The sequence below is a fragment of the Ipomoea nil genome, unplaced genomic scaffold (assembly GCF_001879475.1).
Source record: "Ipomoea nil cultivar Tokyo-kokei standard unplaced genomic scaffold, Asagao_1.1 scaffold2704, whole genome shotgun sequence".
NCBI classification, from domain to species: Eukaryota; Viridiplantae; Streptophyta; class Magnoliopsida; order Solanales; family Convolvulaceae; genus Ipomoea; species Ipomoea nil.
In genome coordinates, this window is record NW_017619132.1 from 737969 (window position 1) to 749317 (window position 11349).

General features: G+C 37.6%; 2 protein-coding genes across 2 annotated transcripts; one reads left to right on the forward strand and one right to left on the reverse strand.

Annotated features, from left to right (window-relative positions):
* Positions 1 to 4510: 4510 nt before the first annotated feature.
* On the forward strand, positions 4511 to 6721 carry LOC109155984 (cyclin-U4-1). Its single transcript, XM_019303725.1, has 2 exons — positions 4511 to 4901; positions 6266 to 6721. The coding sequence occupies exons 1-2, from the start codon at positions 4567 to 4569 to the stop codon at positions 6558 to 6560; spliced, it is 630 nt and encodes a 209-aa protein (XP_019159270.1). The 5' UTR covers positions 4511 to 4566; the 3' UTR covers positions 6561 to 6721.
* Positions 6722 to 8895: 2174 nt separating this feature from the next.
* LOC109155983 (trihelix transcription factor ASIL2) lies at positions 8896 to 10757 on the reverse strand. Its single transcript, XM_019303724.1, has one exon. It carries the CDS (start codon positions 10317 to 10319, stop codon positions 9285 to 9287), a length of 1035 nt encoding a protein of 344 aa, XP_019159269.1. The 5' UTR covers positions 10320 to 10757; the 3' UTR covers positions 8896 to 9284.
* Between the last annotated feature and the right edge of the window lie 592 nt (positions 10758 to 11349).

Here is an 11349-nt window from a genome sequence, read left to right on the forward strand (position 1 = left end):
GCATTATTTATTTATTTATTTTTTACATAAGAAAACAGACAACAGTAAACTATAAGTATCTGGACATAGCAATGCCTTCCACATCAACTAAGTGATATATACTAGCTAACTTAATAGATCACGTCTGATCTTACAAATTTTGAACGTTTAAAATACATTATATTTGACCTTATTAACGAAACTCGCAAACTTTTCTATTTAGACAAGTTACAATCAGCTAGCATAACCTTCTAGAAACCATTGATCAATTCAATTCCTTCCCTTGCGGAAGAACGCATCATAATACAATTAGTTTTGAAAATTACATGAATGAAAGCAACATATCAAAGAGAAGAAAAAGGAATGATAATGAGAAAGGATTATATGAAGAGAGAAAAAAAAAATCTCTTTAACGCTACATGAAATGCATGCAAATTATTTAATTAGTATTGTTGACAGAGAGAGAAGAGAGAAGTCTTCAAATCCTTTGAACATTATTATCCTTAAAGAAAATGCTAATTACTCTTACCCCAACCCATTGAGTCACCGTGATTTACATTCTCTCACATGCTCTTTCGGGTCGGAGTGGGGGCCCTTAGGGTTGGGGATTCAGCCTTTGGGGTAAATGCTAATTACTCTACAATTACCACTCACAAATAACCAATTTTTAATTACCACACCTTATCATTGGAAGCAAGTATTAAGTAAAACTTTTCATCCATTAGACCAATGTCCATAAGGTTTGAGTTTGGATTGGCCGGACTCCTTGTACGTAGAAGTGTACAGTTTAGTATTGAGTTTCAAAACTAAATTGGCCCAATTAACCTCATGGGCTCGAGAGGTAGGCTCATAAAGTTTAGGATATATATAGTCCAGCGAAGTCGAAAATCTGAGTTAGAGCATCCATACCAATGAGAATATATGTCAAGATATTTCTGATTGAATTCTCTCAAGTTGAAGAGAAAAGTTGATGTAGGAGTGAAAGATTTGAGAAAGAATTGGTCTGCAACATACAAAATAATGTTAGAAAAGGTTTTTTTTTTTTTTTTTTTTCAAGGAAACGCTATGCGCGTTTAGCGCACAGCATGGCCACAGTCGGGCGCGTGCAAAACTGCGCGCCTGACACACACCTTTTTTTTATTTTTATTTTTTAATTTAAAAAGTTCAGTTTTGATTTTTCTTTTCTCCCTCTTCCACATTCTCTTTCATAATCACTCTTTCTCCCCACATTTTTCTCAACCGATAATGATGCTCTTATAAAAAAAAAATGTGACAAAAATGCAATTCGACCACTCACAAACAACCACCTCCTGATTTGATATGATAATTGCATTATATTTTTAGTAATTATATATATATATATATATATATATATATATATATATATATATATATATATATATATATATATATATATATATATATATTATTTATTTATTTATTTATTTGTGTGTGTGAGAGAGATAAAAGATCCCAAAAAAGATTTGGCAATTAATAACATAATACTCCGATCCAATAATTTATGAGTCAAATCACAAGCTAAGCTAGCTCCAAGTTGGTGCTACTTAATTAGCTTATTGCATGAGAGAATAGCTAGCTTACAAAGCATGATTAATTAAATAATTAATAATATATATAATAAATGAATAACTTAGACATGGTGACAGAAGACAAAATTAATGAAGGCATTCCTATACGTTTCCTGCACCAGCATGTTGTTATGTCCATCCTCCCTATCTAATTTATACTTCATATTCCATTTTATCTGTAATATTTAATTACATTTTTTAATTTTGTAAGTGCATTTAAATTTTTTGTTTATCATTTCAAGATTTTACTCCTTTAATTAAAAGGTCGTTTAATGCAATTTTGAAATTTATAAATTTTATTTAAACTCGTATGCCCATATATTAAGAAACAATTCCAATAGAATAATTGATCGCATAATCTCAAGATTTTAAGTTCAACTCCTTGTAGAAGTTGCCTATGAGTGTTAGTGAGACTCGATCCTGGGTCATTTTTTAAACTTTATCTCTGTGACCAACTGAGCTGTCCGTGTGGACTTTAAAAAAAAAAATTAATGAGAACATGTCAATAATGAATTAAAAATTTTAAAAATAAACATGCAAATATTATTCATTTAATTATTATGAACTAGTACTCTATTGAGTATAGAAGGTGTAATTAGAGACTTATAAAGCACATACTACTATATATACATGATTGGTGGACAAAATATCTAATTTGTGATTTGAATCTAAATTTCATCCCTGCATGCACATACATACATTATTGCACAAAAGGCAACAACATAATATTTTAAGATTATATTAATGATGCTTTGGGGCAAAACAAATCCATTTTATGTCACCTAATTATGTTTAGCTCCCTAGCTAGCTAACTAGAATAGGAACACATGAAGGATGACTTTAATTTTATCCAAAAAATAAATGGGGCCCACCCTACATAATCAACCACATGTAATCACATGATAAATCTAGCTAATGATGTGCCATCCCCCACCCCCATCCCCTACCCCCATCATCTTACCCTTTTAAAGTTTGGCATCATAACATTAATTATCACTAACTATACAACTTTTCTCTTCTACTTTGAAATTTTTTCCCTTCCATTCTATAGTGTCTTGGAAAGGTTCTTCTTGTATTTACTATTAATATGCATGAGGCCTAACTTAGGTAAATAAAGTTGATATCAAGTCATAGCTTACAAATTTACTTCTCACCAACTATATGACTTATTATTCACTTCATATATATATTCTAATACTTTTCTATATAATTTTCGAAACATATTAAAAAAGAGTCAGTAATTCTGTTTGTTAACAGTTGTAGGGTGCACCAATATACAAGCACTTCGAAGATACGATGACATAACATGTGTGTTGTTAACAAAAGTGTCAATTTAATACTTTGAATATGTAATTTTTGTCAATTTTAGTTACTCCGGCCAAATTGCCAGCCAAATTTGACCGAAAAAATTTAATCCAACATTTACAGGGCGTTTGGTTGGAGGGATTTTAAATTTCATTCCCACCTAATTCCAAAGGCCATTAAATTCCGTAGTTTGGTTGGAGGGAATTGCAATTCCATGGAATTGCAATTCCCCCATTTTCATGGAATTAAAATCCCATGTCCCCCCCTGGTATTTTAATTCCTGGGAAAAAAAGATAGTGATGAGTCAAAATTACCCCTTCCTTTTTTAACCTAAAATTAATGCCTAACAACAATAATGAATATTTTTGACTTTATACTACTTATTCCCTTTCAATTCCCATGTATACCAAACATTGGAATTGAAATTCCCAGTAATTCTATTCCTGTCAATCAAACACTGGAATTTAAATTCTCACTTTATTCCCAGTAATTCAACTCCCATGGAATTACAATTCCTTTCCCACATAATTCCCCCCCTCCAACCAAACGCCCTGTTAGTCTAAAATCTTGGGGGCAAAATGGTCCCAAAATTTTAGACTAAATGTTAGATTAAATTTTTTGGCCAAATTTGGCCGACAATTTGGCCAGAGTGATCAAAATTGACAAAAATTACACACTCAAGGTACTAAATTGACACTTTTGAAAGTTAAGTGTTAAAATTAACAAAGTCTCTATAGTCGTGTGACCAAAATTGAAATTTTCTCTATATTAATTTTACTTTGTAGCCAACACAATTATTTTATATATTATAAGATAAGATTAATCAAAAAAATTTCCCTCTGGCAAGACTTGAGTTCAAATTAAAGAATCCGAATCCAACTCAAATCCCAAAACTTTACAAGTCAAAAAGCCACCAATTCCATCAACCAAAGGACATCACCGTCATTATTCGAATTGATGAAGGCTAATTTTGCCAACTAAATCTACCCACCAAAAATAACGACCATATTACAGTTGCTACATTGGCAGAGTGAAAACACTCTCACCCCCACCTCCCCACCCGCCCTACCCGACTTCACATACTATCAAAAATAAATCGAAATCTTTTTTTTTTTTTTTTTACAGAAAAAAAAAAATAAAGATCTTAATTAATGTGAAATTAAATAGCCAACTCTACTACCATTGTGAGTATCAATAAAAATTACTCATATAGTAAATGACAATAATAAGAGTTTTTTGCACTTTTGGTCCCACGACTATGGTGTTACTAACAACTTTGATCCAGGACTTTTAAAACTTGTAGAATTGATTCACGACTATGACTTTCTTAACAAATTTAGTCCTTATGGTGCGTGCTAGATAACTCTATTCTTGTGTAATATATAGCTACACAGAAAGAAAAAGTGTTTCCACTGGTGAGACTCGATCTCTAGTCATTCTTCTCAAATTTCACCTCTATGACCGACTGAGCTGCCTATACGGACAGTTATACTTCACCTAGTCGGTTACCCCTTGCGAGGTAAAATACCAATTTTCATAATAAATATAAAATGTTTTATTATATACAAAAAAGCTAAGCACCCCCAAATGATGGTCCACCATCTCCTCTCCTTATAAATTTCAACATCAATCAAACAGAGCATATGAAACAACATTCATAAATTCTTCTTTTTTCTTTTCCATTGAGGCAACAATGGCGGAGCTGGAGGCCCAGGCTGTAATGCCGAAACTCATATCTTACCTCTCCTCTCTCCTCCAGCGAGTCGCCGACTCGAACGATCTCGCCGCCAAGCTTCAGCCACAGAAGATCTCCGTCTTCCACGGCCTCACCCGGCCCGGAATCTCCGTCCAGACCTACCTGGAGAGGATCTTCAAGTACGCCAATTGTAGCCCCTCCTGCTTCGTCGTCGCCTACGTTTACCTCGACCGCTTCACTCACCGCCAGCCGGCGCTGCCCATCAACTCCTTTAACGTCCACCGCCTCCTCATCACCAGCGTCATGGTCGCCGCCAAATTCATGGATGATATGTATGTACTTATTATACTGGATTTCCACCTCTCAATTCAATTTTCTTCTTAATAATCCCCACCTTTACTAACAAGATTAAGTTTTTAGTAGTGGGGCACGGGTAATTCAGTTGGTTCTATGTGTTAGATTATGTGCAAGAAAACATAATTATGGTGGCACTGGTCCTCTTATCTAATAGTTCGTTATGTTTTTAGTAGTGGGCACGGAGAATTCAGCTGATTATAGGTGTCAGATTATTGGCAAGAATACGCAATTACTAACCAGATTAAGTTTTTAGTAGTGGACACGGGTAATTCAGTTGGTTCTAGGTGTTAGATTATGTGCAAGAATACATAATTATGATGGCACTGATTGTCTCACCTAATAAGTCGCTAAATCTAGTTTATCAATTTAATATTTTGTCAGGTCGGGATGTACCATGGGGGCTAGAGAATTTCGCCTTATGGGTAATATTAAGTTTTTAGTCTGCAGAGATTTGTGTTCTTCAGTCTCTACTTGGGTTTGGGATATTTCTCTGTTTTTTTGTTTGTTTTTTTTTTTTTTTTCCCTTGAAAAGAATTCAACCAAAAAACTGGGTTTTTTTTTTCTCTGGGTGTTTGTGCATTCTTAATTTTTCCAAAACATGATTTGATGGAATTAAATATTGTTTATTTTAGGATATGTAACCAAACAAGACAGGAACAAAAGAAGAAAAGCACTCTGAAATCTGAATTCTTAGCAGGTTTTAATGTTTTTTGCACAGTGCATTGTCAAAACCTTATTAAGATTTAAAAATATCACCAGTTTTTTTTTAATTACAAAAAAGTACAGCACTAATTAGCTTGCAAATCAAGTCATGGCCAGCAGTGAATACTGGCTTTTCTCTACCTTTACCATATCAGCATTCCACCTTTAAAGGCCACCATTGAAACAGCATTGTGGTGTGGGGATATTATTGGAAGATTCCTTAACCTTTACTTGCTTGTCCGGTCAAGTCCAACCCCTTTAAAAACCGGTTTTTTTTTACTATGCTCGTTAAGAATGAGTAAATATCATAAATTGCTCGATCTCACCACGATTTTGACTACATAATGTAGTATGTATTCTTGATTAATGTGAGTGCACATAATTCTGTTTTGAAAACGAGGTAAACCCGCAGCCACTACTCGAAGGTAAATCAGAGTCCATAGCTGACCGGCAAAAACCAATAAGGTCAACACAGGCCGTTCGGGGTGGGAGTAGAACTTATAATCTTGTGGTTACCAAGTTAACAGTCTGATCAACTTAGCTGGGATTTTCGCTAACTGCGATGAAATTCTTGCATATAAGTGTATGTAGAGGAAAGAGGATTCTGAATTTTGTATGGTGTGGGAAACATTTGCAGGTATTACAACAATGCATACTATGCAAAGGTAGGAGGAATCAGCACAACAGAGATGAACTTTCTTGAAGTGGATTTCCTATTTGGATTGGGATTTCACTTGAATGTGACCCCCACTACTTTTCAGACCTACTGTTTGCACCTCCAGAGAGAGATGTTGCTCCTCCATCCTACACCGTCAGATCTTGCAGAATCTAACCTATGTGGTAGATCACCAACCCAACATCAATACATATGTTTCAATGATGATGAATCTTCCCATCAACAACAACAACAACAACAGCAACTAGCTGTTTGAGCTCAATTGTTCTGGTTAATGTAGTATATTAGGTTAGAGTTAGTGTTTTTGTCCCTCTGGTTTGGGATTTGTAATCTGATTGTGTTAAAATTTATAAGGACCCTGGGTGTTTCTATACTTCATAGGAGTGCTCTCTTCTCTTCTTTTACCATTATTGCCACACAAAAAAAGTTGCTATCCAGTTCAAGATTCTGGTTCTTGGCCAAGAGAACAGGTTGGAAGGGGGTAAGACTGACAGAGAAAAAGACATGAATGATCTAACTGGAAATTTTACTGTTAAATCAGTTTAACATTAAGTTTGTAGTAATCTAATGAGAAAGTAACTAGTTGGGTGAGTAAAAGTCTGAAGGGCCAAGTCCAACATCCTTGTTCACAAGATAAAGGTGAAATTGCCTCACGCCCCAGCCCGACAAGATAGTGAAGAGGTAAATCAGAGTGACTCAGTGACCAATTAGGTGAGAAAACTAGTGTCCGATGCTCAGTCCACTACATTAGGTGTAACTTGGTGGGAGAACTAGTGTCCGATGCTCACAAGGAGCCCACTACATTAGGTGTAACTCTCACACTGTAACTGTTAGGGCTTGATTAGGTGTCATTGAATTGCCCCACACCCCAGCCCGACCAGATAGTGAAGGAGTAAATCATAGTGACTCAGTGGCCAATTAGGTGGGAGGACCAGTGCCCGATACTCACAAGAAGCCCACTACATTAGGTGTAACTCTCACACTGCAACTATCAGGGCTTGATCATGCGTCCTTGTCCACAATTTATTACCCAGGACCGAACTGAGCTTTTAGCATCCTATTACAAGGCGAAAGTGGTGTACATTATCCTGTCACATTTTTGACGTAGTAATAAGAGCTTGCTTGATAAAAAGTGAGAATAAGTTGGGGGGGGGGGGGGGGGGTAGGTATATTTTGGTTATTTTTGGTAGTGAAGACAAGTAATGCCAGTTGACAGTTGTATTTGATTCTGGGGAGGGAACACACAGCATGTGCAATTAATCATGGAACAACTAGGAGTGGCATGTGCCCACTTGAGACTTGAGACAGACAGATCATCAGGTCTTGTAGTGATTCAAGTTTTTCTAGAGAGAATGAAGGGTTGTGCTGTGTGTAGCTCCTCTTATTTCTCTATTTTTTTTCCTGCAAAAATAAACAAACAAAAAGGAAGCAATTCTAAGGAAAAAAAAAAACATGCATGTGTTGCAACAGCTTTACTGCTAGCAATTGTTGTTGTATGCTGCATGTATGGGACCATAACAGGGGGCTTGTGGATTTGTACCTAGTTTTAGTATATATATATGATATATATGCTTTTGCTTTTTGACAATAACTAAGATCCCAATCTTTTATTTCACTTCTCCCAATTATAGGATTGTATTAAAAGTTGTATTTACATGTTTGAGATTCAAACCAAAAAAGGCTAATAGACCACTCTGAGAGTTCCACATAGAGTCGAACTTAAAACCTTATAGATACCAAGCAGCAATCTGACCAACTTGCCAAGACCGTTGATTGGTTGTGTTGGGTTGCCGCTCTCGTTGATCCCAAAAAAAAAGAAAAAAAAAAAACTTGGTTGTATGGAAATATGAACTGTCACTAAATGATAAATGCTGAAATGGTATGCAGATATACAATCCATTTCCCTCATGACATAGTAGTGTGAGTAGTGTGTTAGCACTAATGCATCTACAGTCACAGTCCAACTGTCTGTCAAAGATTAAACAGGCACAGTAAAATACACAACCAACAGCTTTCATGAAGCTTGACCCCATAAGGAGTGAAAAGCCACAGCTGCAATGTGGAAAACCCTTGCCCTCATCATCATCTTTCAAAGCCAGAACACCTTCTATAATATAATGAATTTAGCCTGAGAGATTGAAGCATAAACTTAACACCTTCAATTCTAGTTTCCTACAAAAGTTAAGGTGTCAATGTGTCATCCAATGGAAGAAGCAATATTGAAAGGGTAAAGAGCAATTCCAACCAAGTTGGTTAGACTGTTAGCCTTCTTGATTTGAGTTGATTAGCTATGAGCGGTCCTTGTAGTCTTTTGCTGGTTAGGGTCACAAGACAGAGTTTACCCTACTGGTTGTGGGTTCTCCTTGTCACCCAAAAATATAGATATATTGAAAGGGATAAATGCATTGTCAATTGCCACCCCTTAAACATTCAAACTATCATGACAAATGCCACCAGACCAGACAGGATAACAATTCTAGCAGCCCCTAAACATTTTTTTGTGATTAGTTTGTCCACAAAGTCTCAAGACTCTGGAATGTCTAATTTTTCATACATTTTGTGTAATATGTAGGAACTGAGATTTCAGAGCCTTGGGGAACAAGAGAGTAGCATTGCAAAATGTGCAGCAGAAACATGAATAAACAATGAAGAAGACAAGCTCCAAGCAAAATAAAAAGTTCCGTTCTAAACAAATTGATTGATAAATACTGCAATTGCTAGAGAAAACCTATATCAGTTCATAAACAAGATACACTACTAAAGTGCTGAGTTCCTATACTACTGAAAAAGCAAAAGGCAAGGCTTAAGAAATGCAGTGTCATCAAGATGAGAAGCAACTTCAGAACCTAAATGTTCAAATTGTTTGCGGTTTTGCCAGAATTCGAAAGTTGAACAGCACTCATATATCCATCCCAAGCCAATAATTCATTCCAAAGTTTGAAAGAGGGAAATTTACCACTGGAGATCAGTCACAGCCCCTCTAACATTCAGGGGTTGGCATTCTCCTGGCCTTCTTAGGGTTCTTTTCAGAGAATGACATGGCAAAAGCTTCGACGATCTTTTGTTGGGATTCAAGAATCATTTCAGTCTTCTTCATCTCCATTTCCATCTTCATCTGTTCTAACTCCCTTGCGACATCCATTTTCATATTCTCTACCCTCACTAATCCTTCTCCCAGCATCTTAATTGCTGCCACTGCCTCTGCTATGGGGTCTCCATTTCTCTTCTCAACCACCTCTTCAACGATCCTTTTCCCCAAAGAAGAAGCTTTCTCTTTCTTCATAACCCCATCTCGTCTATACGACCTACTGGAGCCATGATTAGGGTTAGGGTTAGGGTTAGGGAATTGGATCAACATTTCATCAATTTTGCTGTAAGGCTTGGCCATGGGAGGAGTGGGGATAGGCCTAGCACTGGGAATTCGGATCCGAAATCCAGCTCCGCCATTACTCATAGGCTCTTGAAAGTTATTCCGTTTATTAGAATTCAGATTGTGCTGGCTGTATATATCACCGATGTGTTTAACGCTATTTTGCTTGAAATCCTCCGGCTCATCTTCAAATTCTTCCTCATCCTGTGGCGGAGAGGCCGCGTCGGGGCCCCTTTCCATGGCGTCCATGCGTTTGAAGTGGATCCAGGTGGAGCAGTAGCGGCGGGTGGAGCCACCGCCGTAGGAAGCCGCGCGTTGGATCTCAGCGCGGTAGCGTTTCCGAAGCTTCTCCATCTTGTGCCGGCACTGCATCGAGGTCTTGGGAGGATCGACAGGGCACCGGACGGCGATATCCTCCGCGACTTCCTGCCAGTGATTCGCCCGGAGATTCCCGCGGCGGAGGGAATACCACTTGTCCCTATAAGCGTCGATGAGCGCTACGGTCTCGTCGTGGGACCAGCACGGCGGAGGGAGGCGGCGAGAGGAAGCGCCGGCGCCGTGGGACGCGACGGTGACGCTGGCGAACGGGATCTCGGGCGGGGTCGTACACTGTTCCTGGTTCGATTGGGTGGGCGACGCGGCCATGGCGGAAGGCGCGTGTGAGAAAAAGTGAAAGCGCGTAGTAAGGTAAGAGGGGGAGGAGGGGATTTATGGGCGGCGGAGAACGGTGACATAATGAATGGTGGGGCGATAGGGTTAGGTTTAAAGGGGTTTGGGGTGGTGGATTGCGGCTGATGTGGAGAGCTAGAAAGATGAGGCCACCGCTAAGGGAGGGGAGGCTAATGTGAGCCGGGGGACGCGGAGACTGTTAACGTGCGCCTTCCCTATTAGTTTTGGTTTTTATATGTATTTGACCGTGGGCCGTGGGCGCTGTTTGTCTGCCGTCGCCGCCGCCGCCGCCGCCGACATGGGGCTGAGAAGATTCCTTATGGGCCGGGCTTCATTGAGTCCGTTTCCGTGGTAAACTCTAAACTCTAGCAGCTTTGCCAGGGGCGGGCGTTTATGTATTATGACTTATGAGACCACACAGACAAAAAGATTCTGTCTCTGTGGATTTCTAATTTAGTACGCTATTAAAATAACATTACCCTATCGCTTTTATACTAATATATATATTAATTAATATATTAATAATAATAATTGCACCCTAATCTCTTACGTAGTATATTACAATCATGCTCGAAAAGTCTTCAACATCATGTTTATTATTTATCACTTAAATAAAATATTTCTTCATGATCAATTGGGAGCAACTTTTGACAGGCACATGTGATTTTTGGGTTTCCCTCTCCTTTATGATCCCAAAAAAAAAAAAAAAAAAAAAAAAAAAACTAATTTTCTTTATTATTTTTTATCATTTTAAATTTTTTTAAAAAAATAGTCAATAGACCATGAATTTTATTCAAAAGTTAATTGGACCTTTAAATTTTTATAGTTATAATTATTAAATCTATAAACATGTTATTTTAGAATATTGAATTGGTGACCTATAATTGCAAGTCACTAACATTCCAAAAATTCTCCGACTAATTTTCGACACCAAACACCGGCGACCGTTCGTCATGTTTGGAGAAGGAGATCAAACGCGACCGACGACTATACGTTCTCCAAAACT